Consider the following 22657-nt stretch of genomic DNA (forward strand, 5'->3'; position numbering starts at 1 on the left):
TCTTTGCCTTTTCTCTGTCTCTTTGTTTACAGCCTGCTCCTGCAGTTCCTGTGAATACCTGTTTCAACTAACAGCTTGGTGTGTACCTTTAATCTGTTATATTCTAGCATTGTCTCCAGAATCTCCCTTAATGTACTTGCATACAGTGAGAGATAGCCTCTGCCCTGTATTCTCCGCCTAGACTTGTGACAGAGTCTCCAGGACTGGAAGGCAGAGTCGACCACTGGAACGAAAGAATCGAAGACGAGCTGGAAGAGGACGGCTGCTGCAACCACTGGACCGTTGGTTTGCCCAGTGAAGCCTTGCTGCAAACCCGAATTGCCAGAACTCTATTTGACAGAGAAGCTCCTTCAAGGACGGCTTCTTTTTTTGAGTTGGTGGGACCAATTATCTCATAAGACACCTGGATACCATTCTCAATGCTGATTAAGGTTTAGCCAGGGAGAGGGAAACCAGTTAGTATCTTGAAGTAACGGCTACTTGAACCGAAGTGACTCCATTTTGTTTGCTCCGACGATGATCCCATGCAGTGCAGGAGTCCCCCGACGTCCTTTCTCTTGTCCCTGCGACTGAGGCTCAGGAACAGCAAGATCTACAGGAACCAACGTCTTCAGCTGCATCTTTTTGCTTCACATTAAGGTACTGCGCCATCCGGTTGAGAGATCCTAACTCTCGCTGTGAAAGTTTGTGAAACTTTTCCAACTTGCAGGCCTAATCAGCTTGTGACCCAGCATATCATTCTTTTTCATCTAAACCACTTCTGTGAACTTTTACAAAGACTTCTCCATTTGTTACCAGAACTGATCTGTCCTATCCAAGAACACTAGACTATTGACTTTGGCCTGGCCTATTGAATTGAACTGACCCTCCTGGTACACTGAACCTTTGCATTGCCTAACAGATGTGTTTTCAAATCCATTGTACAAACTTATGTTTTTTTATCCTCATTGAAAGTAATTGAAGTGCCATTTGGCTCCTTTTTCAGGGGAGCGCAAAACTGTCCCTACAAATTAGAGTTTGTTACTGTAGTGTATTGGTGTTTCATATTAAGTTGATTTCTACAAGTGAAGGTTTTCTAAATAATTGTGTAAATAAATGTATAAGTATTTTTTACCAAGAAACCTTGAGTGCAAGTGTCTACTTGAACCACTGTGATTGTGATACTTCTGTGTAACTTCAACTACTGCTCACATTCCCTCTTGGGATAAGCCTGGATGCTCAGCTTGCTACCAAAAAGTGTGTGGTACAGATTTATACCAAAGGTTGGTTTTTGCTTACACCTGTAGTCCTCATTGCGTGTGGTGGTCCCAGAGGGTACTGCATGAAATTCTGCCTAACAATGACTTGGTCTACTTGCATTTCAGCGTCTGTACAATTATTGAATAATTGATTTTCTGTAGTACTTTGCATGCGTGCAATCTTCTCTCCACATATGAAAGTTTACTCATTTCTTAACTTCGACATCAGATTCTGTAAAGTCTATGCATCCTCTTCAGCCAGTATTCTCAGGGCATCACGCTTGTCTCTTGTGACATCACTAGCTTCTCTTGTTTGCTCCTTTTCATTTTGCATCAGGGAGTTCCTCCCTCAGATTGTCGTCTCTTCGGGATGCATTCGATAGGGTTTCCACAGTGGATATCTTTTTTCAAACATTTCCTGCGGTATTGCAGAACTGCTTGTGTCAAAAATGGCACAGTCTCAGACTTCCAACATATAGGAGGTAGAGGGTTGGGATTTCCTGCAGAGGTATGCAGCTGCTCCTCTACAAAACCGAAGAAGAGCTAGAGACCTTTAGTATCTGTTTATGTCAGTCGTCTACTGAATTTACATATGAAAAAGCCTGGGTAAATGGGAGGCACATAAATGGGTGGCAAGTAAGGGCCTTAATTAACTCGGGTAGTAAGGAAACTGATATACGGGCCGATTTAGTTACAACAAAGGATCTGGAAAATGCGGCCTAACTTAGGGTTACATATGTACACGGGGACAATGAAGTTCACCCCAAAATACCTGTCGCATTAATAACCGGGGCAAATCCTGTGCGATATCGTCAGCCATAATTCCTGGGCTCCGTGAAGAAGTTATTTTAGGGAGGATTTCCCTACCTTCTCTACTCTCTTGCGGGAAAACTCTACTTCCATTTGGAGATTTTCTATCCCAGAGTTGTTGGCAAGCAGACTACTACTCCCACAACTCTCCAAAATGGGACTGGGAAAACTCTGAGCCTAGGAAACCTGAAACAACCCTTGCAAACCAATTCATAGGCTACTGTAGAGAGCCCAGTAAAATCACCACACCTTTACCAACACTGGTCACAACAAATCAATGGAATATGCGAGAGTTCTTGGACATCTCTCGTCCCTGTTTTTTCCCAGGTCTTAATAATAATGTGGAAACTGAACAAAGAACAGCTATATCCACTTTGCATAGGTGAAGGGTATGTGAGAAACCTGAAGGTGTCCCCCTAGCTAGTCCCCAGGGATCTGTCATCCAGGTAGCCAGGACGCAGCCATCGCTATTGGATCCAGTTCCTGGGGGTGGACCAGTGCAGCAGGATCATCTAGGTGAGGGGTGTTAGGGAGAATTCTCATTTCTGTGCTAATTCCATTCAATCATAGAGACCCCCAGCTCTTTTGCTGGACTTAGGACTTTTTAATTTTCACCCTGGAGCGAGTGAGACTTTTTTTTTGTCACTCTCTTATGTGTATTACATGATTTGGATTTTTGTGTTTTCTTTGTTTTTGGAGTCTGACAAACACTATAGGCATCTGCCTTTTGTATTGTGACACAGAGCACCTTCAGTGCAGTGTCACTCAGAAATCCTTTAGATTTCTCGTAAGGTTTACATACCTTTTCTTGTGCAAACTACAGTTCCCAAGAATAATAAAGTGAAATTTACTTTACTTACCTTTTTGTTACAATACCACTAGTACACCAATTCAAAGGATACTGATGGAAAAGGATACAATTGAACTTGCCCCAGAGCGAAGAGGAGTAGGACGATGTCTGTGATATTTAGACCTTCCAACTACTGTCACTCTCTAGCTGGGTGAGAAATGACAGCTAAAGAGAGTAATCAGTGGAAAGGGCGTGTAAGAGACCAAGATCACAGGACTGTGAAAAGAAATGAGAGGGACTTTAGTATATACCAAACCCAATCTGAAAGTAATAATCTTTCTAAACAGCACTAACCTGTGATGGTAACAGTCCCCGGTAGAATCCAAAGTCCATAGGTCCTCCAAGAAGCAACAGATTTGGGAAGGATGTTAGTATGGGAACTAACCCGAACGGAACAAGGGCCGCACTAGAGTTGGGTTGGTGCACTCAGGATAGCGTCCTTAAAGTTCTGTGCACTGGTGCGGTATGGAAGACCCAAGTGGAATTGGATGAAGGAAAGACAAGGTCCCTTATAGAGATGACAGGTAAGCCCTAAAAGAACTAGTGAGGGTTGAGTAAATCAACAAACTGAAAGAGCTACTGACTAGAATACCTAGCCGGCTGTCCCCAGTGGAATTAGAGCAATGGAAGCTGGAGGGAGTTGATTGCTCTGAGTAGCGTGGGAGTGCTGAGAAAGCTGTGATGATGCACCGTGGAGACACGCGATGCAATGTAGTGGTCAGCCGGTGGCTCCAAATGGGAAGGCGCGTTGGATGGCTGTTGAACGTTGCACCGCTGTGGAATGCGATGTAAATGTCGGCGAGAGAACGGGCCGACGACTCCAGTTGGAAATGGAGAGTTGGTAGTTGATTACGTTGCACCGCTGAGGAACGCGGTGGAAAAGTCGGTATAAAAATGAGCCGACGGCTCCAGATGGAAGGTGCGTAGGTAGCTGACTTACGTTGCACCGCAAAGGACTGCGGTGGAAAGTTGGCAGTGAAGTCAGCCGACTACTCCGGGTAGAATGGGAGTAGTAAAGCCTGCCAAAGGAAGCACTGTAGAGACGCGATGAAATAGACCGAAGCTGCGGGACACAACTCCAAGCTTCGAACAGGAAACTATCAGAAGCAAGGATCCCGAAACCCTTCGGGGTTCACGTGAAGACTCGCGTGAACGCGTACGTCTTCAACAGCACCACGTGACATGTCCCGATTTAAAGGAACAGAAGGCATTTCCTGCCTCCCTGACAATTGCGCATGAAGAAGAATAATGTTATTCCGTGCATGCTTTTATAAAAGACGCTTCCCTGGGAGTTTGCTAAAGAGACTCCAGGGGGTATAGAACGGTCTGGCTGTTCTGTGAGCCGTGTGAGAATGAGGTCTCTGTTGTTTAGGGCATGGAGGCATGACACTTTTCTCTTTATATGTCCAACACACATCATCTTATGTGGAGTGCTGGGGGGTTACCTAGTAGACCCTTATCCTACATTGTCATGTAACATTTGTATTGTATCCTCCCTCCTTTAAATGGCTGGTGGCAGTGGTTTACTTTTTCCTACCATTGTGCTTTTCTGCCGCAGGCTGAACCCTCAGCTGTAGTACATCACCCATGGGTGACCATTTAGTTCAAATGGCCCGTCTTCTTTTTTTGCCATTTTCTGTTTGTGAGGTCTTTCTTCGGTTTTACTCTGTGCGTTGAGACAGATTTGAACCCTTTGTCTTGCCTTTGGCGAGTTTCAGCCCTGAAGCCCGCCCCTGGCTCCAGTGTGTCTGGAAGGACAGGATGTGAGAGAGGGTCCCGAAACTCCCCGCCCTTTGTCTCTAGGAATGCCTGAATTCAGCTAGTCCTGATTGGCTGGCTGGCTGTCACCCTGCTGTGTGATTGACAGCCTAGGCTGTGCATGAATGGGAAAAACCTGCTTAAAAGGCCAGGGTTTAGGGACTACAGGCAAGAGTCGACCACTGGGAGAAACACCCGACGAAGAAACCGAGAACGAAGCTTGCTGCAACCTCCTGGACCTTTGAATTACCCAGTGAAGCCCTGCTGCTGTGCTGAACTCCTTTTTCACCTCGACAGAGAAGCTCTGGATGGAACCACCTCTCCCCTTGGGTTAGTGGGACCAACTAACCCCGAAACAAAGTTCACTGGAGCACCATCCCCGACTTGCTGTGCCTCTCTTTTACTTCGAAAACCCAATGCCAGGGGTTGAGTGTCCGTAGTCGAGTGCAACGTCTGCCACTGAACGAATCTGACATGAAGCTCCAGGAGACTCCTAAAGTCCATCCCGAAGCAGGACCTCCAGATCCAGAGTCCATTCACTAGAGTGCCGGACCTAGGGAGTGAAGAGAGTCCAACTGGTGTACGAGATCCGCATCAGTTCTCTTTGGTAAGTGCTGAAAATGCGAAGTGCCGCTGAACCGAAAACAGCCATTGCTGCCGACGACCTCCCAAGTACCACCACAGGAGCCCTCCAGACGTCCTCCCTCTTGTCCCCACGACTGAGGCTCAGGTACAAGGGTCTGTCCCGCTGTAGCAAGACAGAATCCAGCTGGACCTTTCTTGTTCTAACCAGAGGTACTTACCTCATTGACTTTAGCCACACTCTTCTCACTTGGTAATTGCATTGACTTACCTTTTACGAGTTGATTCCAACTCTCTTCTCACAGGCTTAATAGATTGTGACCCTACAAGTGATTTTTCTAAGACTCTCTAACTTTGTGCAAGACTTTGATCTAAGGAGTGCAGCAGATCCATAAACTGTGTTCCAAATGACTTTGGCTGTACTGGCTCCCTGAAGACTCTTCTAGTCCATTGACTTTGGTACCGTTCGTCCCTCATAGGTCGTAGCTTGTATACTATTAATGCTGGGAAAGGCTTATCTAGTCAGCCAGTGTTGGCGGATCTTATGCAGGAGGTCCGTCATTCGTGTTGCTGAAATGATGCAGTTCACGTTACCTAGTAGCACACAACATGATGCAACCAATTGGCCAGCACTGTGGGCTCTATTAGCACTTCAGTGTCTCTGGACCTTTCGGTTAGGTTCATGACTTTCGCTAGGGAGTTTGCCAATTCCAGCAACTTGTCCTGACAAAGCCGGCAGGACCTGTCAATCTCTCTAAGGTCCTTGTGGTTCTTCTCTATGAAGGTCAGCACTTTTGGGTCAAAGTTCGGTGTGTCTGCAACCTTGCTCCAAATCTCCAGTCTGGGGCAGCCCACACAGAGGCATTGCCTCACCTCTTTGTCAAGTAGCTTGTGGAGTTTCAGACCCATACGAGGCCACTCCGGCACAAGGGGTCTAAGCTGAAGATCTGATGCAAGATGGTGTTGTGATCGTACATAGTTTTGCCTTTTGGTCACTGCAATGGCAGTCTGGGCTCTCCTATTGCTCTTGATCTTTGACGTGCTGCTTGGATGTTCTTTGGTTGTCATCTGGAGAGGAAATATATCAATGTCCTTTAGCGCCACTGAGAAGTCTCTTAACACTGAGGGAGGAAAATGAGTTGGGATGTACTCCTCCTCCTTGAATCTTCCCCCTCAAGTAGTTGCTCCTGACCAGTCGCTGTGGTCGATGTCCATACGTATTCATTTGTGTAGCCTACCTGCACCCTTAGACCACCTGCCAAGGGGGTTCACTGGACTGCAGGGGGGTTGAGTCTAGTATTGTGCGAGCAAGAATGGATGCCTGCCTTCTGCTCCCTGCTGCAAAGGAAAAAGGGGACACGACAGACCACAATGCTTCCTCGTGCATATGCCCAACACACTGAGGACACTCTGGTACTCCCCTCTGTGCCCAGAGTACTGTCAGCTATAATATAGCTATAAACATATGCATACGATATGGAATTTATAACGTGTCTGTACTTAAGTGTTTCTAGGAGCCACATACATGCCAACCCTCTTGATTTAGGAAGGAGACTTCTGATTTTTCTCTCAAAAATGTTATTTTTTCGGGGTTTGTCCTGCCTAAAATAATTATAAGCCCAATGCAAACCAATGCAATCAGCAAATTCCGTTCTCCTGCTTTCTTTGACAACTTCTCCCTCTTAGGTGCGACATATTTTTTTTTGGCATGCGTCAAACAATAGAAGTCCCCAAGACAAAAGTAAAACTACTAAATCAACCAATAACTCCAACTATTGCAGTATATGATGTAAAAGCAGTCTGAATAACAAGCTCTCCTACCACAGGATAGAAATACCATAGGGCCTGTAAGATGCTGCTGGACAGAGCATACAATGCGCAGCACTAGCCGGCGGCCAGTGACGCCTTTATCCCGACCTTAAATGGCCGCCGAAACCGGGCAAACCCTTGTCTCTTTTCTCTGTCTTCTTCAAACGAGAGAGGGGGGGTGTCTCGTGCTACGTATGACGGGGCTTTCAAAAGGGGGCAGAGACCGAATGCGTGTCATCTTTTCTCGCTCTCCATTGGCTACCCGTCCCCGGAAGAGGCGTTAGCAGGTGGCGATTGGCTGCTAGGGGCAGCTGTCGGAACGTCGCTTGTTTTTAAAAATTTGAAAGTGCGGTCGGAGGGGGGGAAGGGGAGGGAAAGCGACGCCAGGCAGCAGCGGCGAGTCCATGAGAGAGACAGCGGAGGCCCCGGGCACAGCAGCAGCAGCAGGCAGCGGGGCGGCGGAGACGGGAGCAGAGCCCGGGGAGAAGCTGGAGGAGCAGCAGCTGGAGCAGCAGCGAGAGCGGGAGGGCAACCCGGCCAGCCCAGAGGTACGGCTTGCAGCCCGGGCTCCATTCTCGCCAACGGGGGGGGACGACCGTTTGAAGCAAGAAAAGCAGGCCACTAAAGGTTTCTATAGGAGCGCGTAGTGTCTCTTTACCCAGAGCAGAGAGAGTGAGGGATCTGCCAGAGCACTAACCTGCGTGCAGGCCGGACGCTCTCTGCAGAGCTACATAGGTGTGTGCCATTTTACCATGGGGGCAAACCTCTCCCCTGAAATCACTGCTTCGTTACACTCGTTTTATTTAACGTATGCAGAAAGTCAGCCAAGTCAGTCAACAAGTTTATTCGGATTAAATGTAAATCCATCAAACACATAACAAAAACAATACACAAAAGCAAATACAATCATTAAACCTTATCAAAAAGTGGTACATCAAGAGTCATTTAAGGGAAAAGAGAAGGGTGAACCAAAGGATCCAATTCCCATCACCCTCTATATAACTCCCCTTGACTGGGCCCAGCCCCAAGTGCCTGTCCGATTGCGACCCAGGGGAATGAGGTTAGCCCCAGACAGGGGGTAGGTCTGGATACGCCTCAGGGGGTACTCTGGGCCTGAATGCAGTAGTGAGCTGATAACAATTGCACTCCTAGGGGTCCCCCCTCCCCATTGTCCCAAGACCCTAGTCGCCAGTCTCCAGTCTCAGAAGGTCAGTTCTACTATGTCCCCCGGACTCTGGACAATCTATGACAGCCCGCCAAGGTTTTCCTGGTCGCATAAGAACAACCTCTCACAGACCTTAGCCAGTGTAGGCTTTTATTGGCAAGAGCTTCCCTGGACTCCTGCATGTTCCTTTCCATTTTTGGTACCCCATGAAGATGCACACAAGCTTGTCCATTCTGACCTTGGGTAGGGGGCTGAGGTGGGCCTCCTCTAAGCCGTGAACCACCGGGGCTCTTTCCCACGATTTTGGGGCGATAGGGACCTACTTGGCTATGCCCAAAGTCCACCCCCCAATGTGCTGGCTGATCTTGTTGCACCCTGCACTGGGATTTTTACAAGGGGCCAGTTGTGCATTTCCAGACATCAGGCTGGGACTAGACGGTGTTGGGGCTATAAGCTCGAGACTCAGAAGGGCTTGGGTCTTAGGAAGTGCCATAGGTATGTCAATTGGGACCTTACAAGCAGCCGGGATATAGATGGACTCCTCCTCCCTCTGCTCCTTCACCTGAGTGGCTATAAGGGCTGCAAGCATGTGTCTGATGACAACCAGCTCAGCCAGAACTTGCTTACACTTGCACCCTCCAAGTGACATATCAGCCTCCGAAGGGGGGTTAAAAGCCAACCCTACAGCCAATAGGGTTTTGCTTTTTTGATGGTTAGATGCCCTAGGTGTAGATAAGGAAGGAGGTGGGCTGGCGAGTGGACTCGCTGTAGACATCGGCACACTTCCGGGGCTTCTGTTGCACAAGGAAACATTGCGTGCAGGGACATCAACAGATGGGCTGCACTCGAGCAGACCAAAGCTGACCTGGAGTGGGTCTTTCCGGGCCCGGCACCATTTATGGGGGTGGATGGCGAGGTGAGAAGTGCAATGTATTTTTCTGGGGTAGAGCTAGCTGAGGGGGAGCTGCTAACTAATTCTCCCATACCTGCAAAGCCCCCCTCATGATGCACCTGCAACTCCGTCCCAGGACAGAGGATTCTCTGGACAGGGAGCACCTTAGGGGGACTAAGGCTCGGGGCTGGAACGAGAAGACAAGGTTCTTCAGCGGAGGGTGGGCAGAACCTTCCTCCTTTGGGTGCTATGATGGCCTGGGCCATCTGAGTCTTTGCGGTGCGGTCCTCTCCATTGCGTTGATCTTCATACATATTACCCCGATTCGTGGATGATGATCCTTCCCTGGTCCCATATTCGATGCCCATGCTGCTCCCCTGTGACAGTTGAGCCCCACAGCCCCCTTCTATCCAGGCTTGGGGGGAGTGGGGGGGAGAGGAGGGAACAAGTGGAGGGCTCACCCTTAGGTACTAAGACAGTGTTCTGGGCACTCATAACGAGGGTTTCAGCCGGCGCACCCTTTTTAACCTCGGGACGTGTCCTCTTTATGACCAGTGCCTTACGCTTGAGATTATGTCCACTCTCTCTTGGAGAGCATCCCTTGGGCATAGTGGAGGCAGGAGGAAGGGTGAAAGAGTTGGAGGTGTAGGAGGGGGGGGGTTTCGTTGGTGGGCCATGGGTTTTCATAGTTCTCAGGCTCTTCAGTAAGGACATTATGGATTCAGCACACGAACGCTCGCCTGCACTTATTTCACTTTTCCTGCCTCTCCTCTCTCTGGTGGTTCCAGGACAGGCCTCCTGCTGCAGCGCCAAATACCGCACCCTTGCCCCGCTGCGGGGCTCTGGTGCTGGAGAGAGTCCCTGGGGGCGTGGCCAAAGCAGGAAGCTGCTGGAGGGGTTTTGCAAAGACAGTGGAGGCTGCTGATTTTTTTTATTTTTGGCTATTAGGGTGGTGCTGAAAATGCTATCTATAAAACAAACTATTGTCATTAAAATAAGAGCTTTAACATGAGCCCCTGAAAAAGGGGCTTTGCGTGTAGGTTTGTAATACTTTTCAATGCAGGTTGACTTATTTATTTATTCACACTTATAAAGCGCGCAGCAGCCCCTACGCATCGTGAAGCTGTTACAGACAATTGTTAAAAATGCAATGAGGAGAACAATCTTGGTTAACAGTAGCAAAAACATTATGCATACATATTTACAGCAGATAAGCGATGGTGGTGGCGGCGGCGGCATGCTTAGTTGAAGAGCAAGGTTTATAATCCTTTGTGGAATGTCGCAAAAGAGGTCTCGGCTCTGAGAACGTTGGGTAAGGCGTTCCAGAGTTTGGGAGATGGATGGACGGATTTTTGTAGTTTGTTTGTGTCCCACCCATTTAACGCCCATAGCTAAGTGAAATCTATAGGTTTTTCCTCCCATTCCCACTCATCTCTGCCAAAGCCACACCTCTTTTTGCACTCTTTGGCTGAACTTGTACTGTGCGGTGAATGTCAGCCATTTTTACTTCCAAAATGGTAGGTGCCATATTTGACTTTATTGATACTTTCAAATATATTTACTGCAGCTTTCAATTTGTTACACATTTTACAGTATTTAAAAAATTTTGGAACTGCAAATGTACATCTACTTATTTGTGGGTGTTGTAGTCTGTTGTGTTGTAAGTAGTACCTGAATGTATATGCTGTTTTGTGATGTCAGTAGGATGTGATTGTGTGTACAGTATGGGCTTTTTTTGGTCAAGGTATAACCATTTTTTCACCAAATCCTGGTTTGTTTACATCAGAGTGCTTTAAGCACTAACAAAAGCAATTTTTATTTGCTTAGCACCGGAACTTAAGCTGCCAGTGTACAAGGCTTGCATGCGAAAATAAGTTGTTTAGGGTCCGCTCAATGTCATCGTCTCTTGGTATATGTAGTGCCTGCACAAGAGTGGCCTCTATGCACGCTCACTCCCCCTGCAGCAGGCTCAACTTGGTGTTTTCTTCTAGCGGTCAGGATAATCTCCTTTTCAGGCATTGCAGCAGGGTAACGTTTTTGGAGGAGCTTCAAAGTTGCGGAATCACCGGCTGGACAAAGAGGTGAGGTGGAGTTGAGGTGAGCCGACGCACTGCCCCTACCTGGGTTGACCAGGCTTTCCGCCACTTTCATGGGCAAGGAGCACCTCTGCATTGGTAACTGGTGCTTCTCCCCGCCCAGTGCCTTGCGTTAAAATGTACCACTGCTGCTGGAGTAACGCGTGGCAGTCAAGTCAATCTGTTTGCTTGGAAAGCAAGATGGTTCTTTTGAAGGATCTTCCCTGTAAGACAATGTATTTTAAGGGTTCTGCGCCTTTATCGTTGCAGTTTCACAGGGTTGGTCCGCAGCCTCTTCAAAGTAAATTTTCCCTGCTGCCCGGTGTTAGTCTTTGTATGCTCCCCAGCCGGCAGGATGGCAAATGCAGCAGAAATAGACCCGCGAGGTAACCGCCCACTTAGAAAACGCAGGATGTGTATTGTTCAGGGTCAGTAAGTAAGGGGGGGGCAAATGTTGCACCAGACACGTTCGCAAGCTAGCTGGATGCCAGGAGGACTTGAAAGCCAGTTCTTCTCGCAGTGATCCTTGGGATATTGTCGGTGATGGCCTGCCAGCGGTACGTGGGGGGGGTGGGGGGGGGGTGTTTGCCGGATAACGTTGTGTGGCAGATCCAAGGGCCAAAAACATAGGCAGACACTTTCAGCAGCGTTTGATTGTAAGGCTTGATAGTTAGGATGCCTTTTGGGTGAGGAGGGGCAGGAGGTGGCTGGGATTGGGCATAAGGATTAGCATTCTTTGGGTCTAATGCAGCCTACTGTTTATTAAGAACAATGGTTATGCGTTTGGTTTAATGCTTAACAAATGACATGCTTTGTGTGTGGCGGGATAAAGTTACAGGCGACCAAGCGAACAAAATTTAGGCAGCTAAATAGGACCATCAAAACCATACGATAGCCGGAATCGGCAGGTTCAATAAACTTTAATGGGCCTGGAGGTCGGGGTAAAGTTAAGTAGCATCTGGGATCAATTCTCCTTCCTTCTCATTATCATGCACACCCGCACCCCTTATTGCATCCTCCTTTAAAGCTTTGCACCCTGGTACCTATAAATGTAAAATGCAAATAACCTTAGTAAACGCCAAAACTATTGGCATTGCCAATGCTTATTTTAGGGCCTAACCGCTTCGCATGCATACATTGGAGCTTCAACTAACCAACGGTGACTGGGGGCTTATCTCATAACACATGATGGGTTAAGCTGGTGCATTTTTCTGCATACTTACTGAGGAAAGATTGGGTAAAAATCTCCACGGTTTACACTTTTTTTTGTTGTTGTTTTTTTTGTAGGGTAACATGCTAGGCCAAGTCGCCAACAGTGCACAGAAGCATATATTGATTTTTCACGATTCTTTTGCCAACAATAAATGCTAGTATTCTGGAAGTAGCTGGCCATCTCCATGTACGTGCAAGCTGGCTGCACAGATTTGTCAATACACTATTATAAAGGCACGTTCATGTTTGGTTTGCCCATAATGCCAGTCATCATACTATTAAGAAACCATGGCAATGCTGGATCTGCAAATCTATTTCAGCATCCCCTTAAATGTACATACTCATGTTGGTTTTGCACATGTCGGCAAAGAATGACATGTTAATGTTAAAGGATATTTGTACCGCGCACTATCACCACCAAAGTGGTCCCCTGGCGGCTCTTGAAGAGGGAGGGGGGGTGAGTTAGTGGGAGTGAGCTGGAACAGTGCAAGATAGCAGTGATGTGCTTTTGGCAGCTTCAGCCCGGTGGGTCAGTTGTCAGGGCTTGGGTTGTTTTACGGTCAGTAGTCATGTGCTGTTGTGCAGGTCTATGTGCGGTTTGTTTTGTTGCAGTGTAGTGAAGTTTGTGCGGATTGCTGCGTTTTAGGCTTGTGGGTGTGTTTGGTCAGAGTTTGAGAGGTGTATGCAGAGGGGTGAAATTGTTACTGGAATGGTTAGTTGGCATCGCTGTCCTTGCATCGTGTCTAGGTGTGACGCTTGCAACCATTCACTATTCCATCAGTGTGTGGTGTGACATCCCACATTAACAAAATTAGCTGAACCATTGTTTGCTGGTGCGGCTAAATAACTCATGTTGGCTTTGCCTACAGTGCCAGTAAAAATGCTGTGATTACTATAAGAAAATGGGTCCATGTTACATGCACCAGTTTAGCCCACACTCCTTGTGCAACCACTTCTGTTGGCTTTGTCCATGTTGACAGTAAACGTGTATGCCACTGTAAGAAAACATGTCCATGGTGGCTGCCGGTGCCTGCCCCTAACCCCAATCGGAGGCTTGCTCACTGGCTAGACACTCACATGCTCACACTCTCATTTACACAGTGTGGTATTCTATGTTTACATTAAGCTTTGTGGTTCTCATAGCAACAGCGTCCCTGCCTGCCGCCTAGTTAGGAATGTTTAGGTTTGAAGAGGATTCGAGAGAGAGAGTCGAGATTGGGGAGAGAGAGTAGGCTTCAGGTTGTGAGCGGCAGTGCAGGGCGCCGGTTTCATGAATGTAAATAAACCTCTTTTTTACAATATACAGTGCTACGAGCATACCTCACACAGGCTTCCATTCAACATATACACTACTGCCTCATTCACGTAGGTACCTACAAACATTGACTGCAGGGCTCAAAATCGGCACTTGCCACTAGCACATGGCTAGTGGTAATTGATTCTTGGTGAGTAAGCACCGGTGTGCTGTGAGGTGACGAGTGACTGTTTATAGCTGGCTTGTTGGTTTGCAGCTTGAAATGTTTACCTCTGGAGGCCACCAGGGGGCGCAGGCAAGGTGGCTGCCTGAGCTTACAGCTTAGTCCCCAGCCTCGGGTAATAAGTGGAGATGATGCAGAGAGGGATCCATCCCTCATTAAAGGCTAACGTGTTGTTGACGTTACCTGAGGTCCACCTGGGGGTGTAATCCCGGTGTATGGAGGTGCCCCCTTCCCCGAGCTATTCGACCCACATTGTGAGGCCGCCCCTTGCCCATGCGGTCTTTGAGAAGAATTCACCTGTGAAACCAGCGGCCCCGGAGAGTGTGGCTACCAGAGTCTGCGCTGCTGAGGTGGCAGTGCCGAGGGGGCAGTGCCGAGGGGACTGAGACAGACGCCGGAATAATCGGAGCAAGATAGAAGCGGATTCCTTGACGGACGTACCAGCCTGGGCGACCGAGCCAACCCGTCAGCTCTGCCTGAGCTGCGGGTGTGCCAGAGACCGTGCTGGGTGCCCGGCTCCTGGGCTTGGGGGGGGGGGGGGGGCTGCAGGGCGGAATGCTATGCTTGATACGTGGCTCCGCTTGGTGGAGGCTCTTGGCAACACCCCTGAAAGCAGGGAGGGTCCAGTGCGAGCGGCGGCAGAGGCACAGCCTCGGAGCCTGAGGTGTGGGATTCCCCTGGCCTGGGCCATCGCAGGAGCGCGCCCGGGGCCAAGCTAAAGGGGCCTTCGTACAAGAAAGACTGGTGAGACAGCCCAGTGACTGAAGTGGTGATGTACACGCAGTTAGCACCCTCCTCCCCCTCCAGTGCCATTACGATCAGAGGGAGGCCAATCTGGGTCCACTAAGGCACGGGCAAGAAGCAGAGAAGAGACACAGTAGAAACACATTGCAGGCAAGGCTGCACACTGGGACCTCACTAATGGATCCCCACGCACTGGGGATATGAGGACCAAACCACTGCAGCACCGAGCACCTGCAGGGACTGCCTATTCCCCCCACCCCCCCCCCCCCCCTCAAGCCAGGCCATCGCGGGGGCGCGCCCAGGGCACCACAAATACAAGTTGGGGGGGGGGGTCCATGTTCCCACCCCTGTGCAGGGTGACTCGGGGATCTCTCCAGTGTGGTAGACACGGGAGGAAGTTGGACCACCGCCAAGATAAGGCTGGAAGCTGGCTGGAGCCCCTCCTGAACGGGCCCTCCTACATCCACACCTGGGAATGGATAGCTGAGCCTTATGGACAATAGTCGCCAAAAAATAGCAGATAGGTCTATACAGAGGTGCTGTACAAGGGAACTAGCAGAAGCCCAGCCCCCACCCTGTGACCTGCGGTTGCACCGCTGGACCCAAAGCAACCCCTGGGAACATCTGTTGGTAGTTCAAGAGCCACGAGAGGGGCAGCCTTGGGGATGCTGTGAACGGGATCCCGTACCCCCTAGGGCGCTGCTCGGCTACATAGAGAACGGGGGCCCACTGGGCGGATCATCCAATGGCAGCCATACAGGGGGGTGAGGAGTCCATAGGAAACCACTCCTGAGGGACGGACACAGTGGAAGAGGGCGCGCTAACGCGTGGTGCCGTTATCAGGCGCACTGCGGCAACCCTCCCTTCTCAGGACAGCGAGCCCCATCATCTGCGCATACATCCTAGGGAGACTGAGCTACAAGCACCCAGCGAGTATAGGAAAGTTGGGGAAGGGGCAACCTATGAGTTGGAAAGAGGCCCTGGTAAAATACCAGTTCCAGGCAAAATACCAATGAAATATTGAATGGCAGCGGGAAAGGCATCACCTTGTGGCCGAGGACATCCAAAGAGTCACGGACGACCTGGTGGGGTCCGAGCAGAGGGAGACCTGGACCCACTTGGGGTGCTAGGGGACCGGACCTGACCAGGGGTAAACACAGGATGTTTGGGCCCCGGAAATGTGAAAAAAACTAAACGCTCCACTGATGCCCCTGGGGGACACCTGAAATTAAACAAAGCTGCTTCGTAAATGTTTAAAATGTTTTGCTCTCTTCAGTTCCATGGGGGCCCCTGGGGCTGAGGTCAAATCCATGGCCCAGGCGAATTCCCACTGATGACCTGTTCTTCTTTCTATGTTTGTGTTGACACTCTTTGGGGTTCCTGAGGACCTACTCGTAGGGACATGCTAGTTGTTCATGTGATCAAGTTTCACGCTCTATCTTGGAAGAGATCCTGGGGGCTTAAGGGGTGTTGCAGTGCCCAGGTGTATTGCCATAGTTGGCTGGTTCTTGTGGTTGGGTTACTGCTGACACAGCTGAGATTGAGGGGGCACTCGCCATGCTGTTGGTAGGGTCGCGCCAGTTTAAGGCAGAATGGGCCAAAACTTTGTCTCAGTGGGGTGTGGGGGAGGGGATGCACGGAGTGGGAGGTGAGAATTTGACCTTTGGGACATGACAGCCTTATTGGTACAGGTTAGGAGTGAGGTCCCCATTAACCCGGGGCTTGGGACGAGACCCTTATGGTTCGCCGAGTGATCCCAGGAATCCTGGGTTATGGAGGCGGACGCCACAACAAGGTGGGGAGGGTGGGGTGGGGAAGGCAGAGGGAGTGGTGAGGAGTGGGAACACCAGGGGAGGGAATGGTTGGGTCAAGCCATGGATATTTGGTACACAGAAGGACACGAAGCGAATTGGACGTAAGGAGACTCTTGTGAGCAGGATTAGCGATAATGGTTGAAGGGCCTGAACTTGCAAAATAAGCGGTCCTTTACCAGCAACATGTTCGCAAGCAGAAGCTGGTGGTCCTTTTCCTGCAAGAAACTCATTACAATCGGGGGGGCCGAATCAACAATAAAGGGGAAGGATATAGGGAGGAACTTTTGGGCCTCCCACAAATCGTCCAGAAAGGAGGGGGTGGGCATACTCTGTGAGGTCCAAAGATTTGCCCAGGAGGTTGAGAAAAAGAGGGGCTTCAGAGGGCGATTCCTGGGTATTAAGGGAACATGTGAGGGCACGCGAGTCACCCTTGCTGCGCTCTACGCGCCCAATACGGATCAGATAAGGTTCTTGCGCATGGTGTTTAAGGTAATGGACGAGTGGGCAGAGGGAGCCGTGTTGCTGAGTGAGGACCTCAGCCTCATAGTAGACCCCACCCCCCCTCCTAGATTGGTGGTCGGCAACAGTAGACCCCCTCCTAGATTGGTGGTCGGCAAAGGGGGTGAAGGAACCTATGAAGGATAACCTGGCCATGAAGGACCTCGTGCAGGAGTAGTACTGGGTTGATGTATGGTGGAAGTCTTGGCAGGGCCCAAGAGATTATACTCCCCGCCCCCCCATATCAGACATACACAAGAATGAACCTTATATTGATGAGGGGGGGGGGTAGGGGACCCAACTGTGGAGGCCATTACCTGGTAGGATCACAAGCTGCTACTGGTGGATTGGCTACTGCCAAGTGCCACGCAAAACTACAGGCACTGTAATGATACCTTAATGAGGGACCTGGTATTCAAAGAATTCATGATGAAAGAAATTGAGACATACTTTGAGATTAACGATAATGGGGAAACGGCGATGGGGGTGGCATGGGAAGCGGCGAAGGCGCCCTTCCGGGGCCTCCTTATACCGGAAGGGTCACAGAAGAAGCGTGAAAGGGCACTGATTGAGAACAGCCTCCATGTGGAATTGTGGGCCATGTGGGCACGGCTCGCCCGCAAGGACGAGAATCGAGTGTCTCTCTTGCGGGAAATGCGAGAGAAGAGGCATGCTCTTCATGCAGTCCTTATCGGGGAGGTGGTTAAAAAGATGAGGTATACGGGGCAGAGGAACTACGAACGGGGCTGATAGGGTGGGGACCTTGTTGGTGCATTTAAGTAGAGGCAGCAGGATCGAGACGAGAGTGGGGGGGATTCAGGCAAGGAGGGGAGGATGTGCAAGGAAGGGGTGAGTGTAGCAGACTGTTTTGCTGACTTTTATAAGGAACTAAAATACTGAACAGGAGGGCGAGTCACTAGAAGATATAAGCAAATACCTGGTGGGACATCCCCTGCCCATACTCTGGGATGGGGAACAGGAGGCCCTGCGGGGGGGAGACATCCGAGGAGGTTGTTAATGGGGCGATTAAAATGCTGAGGACAGAAAAGGCCCCGGGGGAGATGGCTACATGGCTGATATTTTTAAACTTATTTATTTTTATAAACAATATCGATCCATTTTGGTTAAACCAATGGCCAAATTGTTTAACCTGATCACAGGGCAGGACACAATTTCACCTACATTCTTCCAGGCCCTGATTGCAGTGATACCTAAGCCGGGGAAGGAAATTACGGAATGTGGCTCATATAGGCCTATTTCCCTCTTAAATATGGATGCAAAAATCTTTGCCAGAATTTTGGCCACGCATCCGGAAAGATGTCTTTCCCGACTGGTCCACCCGGATCAGGCGGGATTTGACTCAAATAGACAGGGAGCAGACAGCATGCGAAAGACCATCCATGTACTGAATTCAAGGGTGGTTGGAGAGGAAGGGGGTCTTTTATCTTTGGATGCCGAAAGGGCCTTCGACAGGGGGAGTGGGTTTTCATGAGGGAACTTCTGGTGTTGGGCCCGAGATGGTTGGGTGTCCAACCTATATTCCGATCCTTCAGCAAGGGTAGTGATTAATTGTAATGAATCGGGGCCTTTCCCATTGGGGAGGGGTACGAGACAGGGCTGTCCCCTCTCCTCGCTCTTATACGCGTTGGTGATGGAACTGTGGGTCATATCTGTTCGGGGGGGGGATTAGTGGGGTGAGTGTGGGGGACATGCATTGCAAGATCAGCCTCTTTGCGGACGAAGTGTTACTCTATGTGACTGTTAGGAAAAGTTTCTATGCAGTACCCTTTGGGACCACTACACACAAGTAGGACCACAGGTGTAAGCAAACCAACCTTTGGAAAAAGTCTGTACTACAGTTTTGATAGTGGAGCTGAGCAGCCAGGCTTATCTCAAGAGGCGAATGTGAGCAGTAATAATGATACACAGAGATCTACATTCACAAGTGTTCAAGTAAACTCTTAGACTCACGGTTTCTTTGACAGATAAATAAATTAATAAGTATTTATCAGTTATAAAACATTAATTGGGAGGCAATATAATCACACAATTTAAAAAAAAAAAACATTTTATTGTTATAGACACAACCAAACAATACAAACCAAACAAACAGTGCATGTTCCAACAGTTTCATTACACTTTCTTACCTTCTAGACACTACTTCCCCCTATCCCACCCGCCTCTACGAGTATTGCATTAAACCTTCAGTTTCCGCATCCTGTGGTTCGGTCTCCTCTTCTACAGGCTCCGCCGGGTCATCTAATGACCCAAACAGTTCGGCTATCAGTGATTTCCAGGCCATCAGGGACTCTGTCTCCTCCCCCCCCCCCCCCCCAATCTCCCCCCTGTGCTACTCGCTTCTTGCCGTGCCATGGTTTCGGCTTCTGCCCATTTTTGCAAATCTCTCCACACCTCTATCTTTGGCACATGGCATGTCTTCCATCCAATGGCAATCCTCCTCTTTGCAAGCACATAAGCCAGATCCCTCAGCTTACTCGCGTGCCTGAGCTTCTGTGGTTTTGGGAACGCCCCCAGCAGACAGGCCCACACTGTATCCACTACAATCTTGACCCCTCTTTCTTCCAGTTTCCCTTTCAATCCCCTCCAGAAACGTATTATGATCGGGCATGACCAGAACATATGCACCATGCCCGCGTTCTCCTCATCACACTTGGGGCATGCTTGCCGTCCTGCATTTTCAAACCTCGATATCCTCCAAGGTGTCGTATATGCGCTATGAGTAATGTACAGCTGAATCTGTTTCAGCCTCGCGTTTCTAGACCTCTTCTAATGATAACCCTGCACCCGTTCCCACATCCCGTCTTCCATCGGGGCTCCAACCTCCATTTCCCAATCTAGTCTCAACTGTGTGACCTCCTTCCCCACTTTAGACATCAGCATTTCATACAATCTGGAAATCTGTTTCAGGCCATGTTCTCTTAATCCTCTGTACCATTCTATGATACGTACTATACTGGCCTTCGTGCAACCCAGTTTCTTCCCGCAGCCCCTCACAAGTAATACTAGAGCCCTCCTGCCAAATATCACCCATTGTTGCCACCCCAGCGGGTTCCCAGTGGTTCCTGAGTATCATTCGTAGCTGCGCGTCTGCCCCTGTCAATACAACCAGTGGTATCTGCGGTGAACATGGGGACGGGTTCTCTATCATTTGACATGCCCTGCGCCACACCTTCCACCCCAATAGCATCATTTTAGGGCGCCCCACTATTTCCGCCCTGGGTACCCACATCTTTCAAATGAAAAGGAGCACAATCGTGCCCAAAAGCCTAAATTCCGAGGTCTCTTCGTCAGAGAGCCATTTGGCAACATACTGTAACTGGCTTGCCACGTAGTACGCCTCATAGTTGGGCAGCTTTATTCCTCCTTTGTCATGGAAGTTCTGTAGCTTCCATAATGCCACTCTATTATAACGCCACTCTATTTCGCGTGCCATGGCACAAAAAGTCCCTACACATGCTATTCAGTTTGGTGAAGAACTTAGTTACGGTATGTTCCCGAAGTAGCGTAGGAGCCTTGGCAGGACCACCATCTTTAGCATTGCTCCCCGCCCCATCATTGCCAAGGGCAGCTTTGCCCAAAATTGCATGCACTTCTCAATTTTTTCTGTGTTGCACCTATGCTCTTCCTCCACGGTGTGGTATATATTTATCCCCAGGTAATAAAATGTGCTAACCGCCCACGGCACTTGCAATACAGGTAGTCGCTCCGCTGGAATCTCCACGTACCCCCCTAATGGGAGCATGCTGGGCTTCTGGGGGTTCACTGCTATACCGGACAGCACAGCGTATCTCTCCAGCACTTTGAGGATGTACTGGAGATTTTCTTCTGGGAATTGCAAGTACAGCAGCATGTCATCTGCATATAGGAAGGTCAGATGCCGCTCCCCTTTCACCTCGATGCCTATGGTGTCATATTGCTGCCTCAGATATATTGCTAGAGGTTCCAGGGCCAGTATGTAGAGCATTGGAGACCACGGACATCCCTATCTAGTACCCCTGCTGAGCTGCCACCTTTCCGATATCACAGATCCTCTAGCCAGCGTTTCGCTATCGCCCACCTTACATATCCAGGCCCTAACCCGTAGTACTTCAGGGCCGCAAGCAGCCATGGCCATTTAAGAGTCGAAGGCCTTGATTGCATCCAATTGCCATTTCCTCATCTTTCTCTGCCAAACTCAATGATTCGTCTGTGATTATTGGTAATGTTTCTATGAGGGACATAGCCTGTTTGATCCGGGTGTATTAGTTTGCCAATAACCTTCTTCAGTCTATTTGCTAAGACAGCAGTTAATATCTTGCCGTCTTGATTCAGCATTGACAAGGGTCTATAGGAACCACAGCTGTGCCCAGGTTTATTAGGTTTGGGGAGCGGTATTATGACGGCCTCTCTGTGACTCCGGTAAGCGTCCCGTCTCGAACGCTTCGTTTAACATCTCTAACAGTGGGGGGGAGGACCTCTTCCATGTTTACTTTGTAAAACTCACTTGGGAGTCCATCTGTCCCTGGGGTTTTACTAGTAGGCAGCTGCCTCACCACCTCCCCTAATTCTTCCAAGGTGATCTGGGTATCTAGTTCCTCTCTGTCCTCCTCGCTTATCTTGGGCAACCCCATGTCCTCAAGCGTTTCTTCCATCATAGCGCGACTACTCTCCCCGTCGTCTCCGTATAATACCTTATAATAATCCACAAACGCTTGATTAACTCCCTCCTGGGTGTCCCCTACGCCACCCTCTTCTCCTTCTATGGTTCTGATTGTGACTCTGGGGGTCTCACTCTTATGTAACCACGCCAAAAGTCTCCCTGGTTTATCACCTCCCGCATGCTGTCTCTACGTATTTTGTATAATTAAGGTTACACAATCTCTCCCAATATTCTGCACATTTTTGCTGTAGCCTAAGTGTCAATTCTAGCTTCTCTGCTGTATCGTCTCAGCCCCTTAAGGCATCTTCTAACTTTTCTTCCGTCTCCTGCAGTTCGGCTAAAACCCCACCTTGTAGGCCCTTGGATTTCGCTATGGCTACCCCCTCATGAAAACTTTAAAGGCCTCCCATAGTGTTCCCGCCGAATCCACGCTCCCAGTATTTGTTTCAAAATAATTTACAATCTCCTCCTTTACGTCCTCCCTAAAAAAGGGGTCTCGCAACGCTTCCGCTCATAGGCGCCATGTCGGGATCCTCGCTCTCGGGAGGAGGGGGGGGGGGGGATCAGTATTGCCATGCAAGAATCGGGGGGCGAGTGGCCTTGTACTCTATCATTTCTGGTGATGTGAAGACATAATCCAGCCTCGTTGATAACTGCTGTGGGGCAGAATAAAGTGAATATTGCCTTTACAGGGGGTGCCTCACTCTCCATGCATCCTCCAGACCAAAGTCATCCAGCAATGTCTGAAACGCCTTGGTTGCAGGGGCCGGTCTATCCATCTTCCCATCCGATCTGTCCACCCTCGGGTTCAATACGCAGTTGAAGTCCCCTCCCCAGATCATCGCGCTTCCTACACATGCGCTCAAATTCGCACTCTGTTCTTATGTACGCCGCTGTGTTCTGGTTCGGGGCATACGTGTTAACAATGCTTATCTCCCTGTTCTCCACCAGTCCCCTCAGTATAACGATCCTCCCGTCTGTCTCCGCCACCACTTGCAATCGCTGAAAAGGGACATGTGGCGCCACCCAAATAAGCACTCCTCTCGCATAAGCGGAGTACAATGAGCCCACT

General features: G+C 49.4%; 1 protein-coding gene across 3 annotated transcripts in view; it reads left to right on the top strand.

The window, feature by feature from the left end:
• Positions 1 to 7283: 7283 nt before the first annotated feature.
• Positions 7284 to 22657, top strand: part of KIFC1 (kinesin family member C1) — a 103395-nt gene continuing 88021 nt past the window's right edge. The window contains exon 1 of one of the 3 annotated variants that reach the window (XM_069635212.1): positions 7284 to 7595. In XM_069635212.1, coding sequence (XP_069491313.1) covers positions 7452 to 7595 — 144 coding nt within the window. In that variant the 5' untranslated portion in view covers positions 7284 to 7451. Of the gene's footprint in view, positions 7596 to 14589; positions 14614 to 22657 lie in introns of those variants that run through there. The other 2 variants (XM_069635213.1, XM_069635214.1) reach the window with 2 other exon arrangements.

The sequence above is a fragment of the Ambystoma mexicanum genome, chromosome 13 (assembly GCF_040938575.1).
Source record: "Ambystoma mexicanum isolate Mex_15411 chromosome 13, UKY_AmexF1_1, whole genome shotgun sequence".
Lineage (NCBI taxonomy): Eukaryota > Metazoa > Chordata > Amphibia > Caudata > Ambystomatidae > Ambystoma > Ambystoma mexicanum.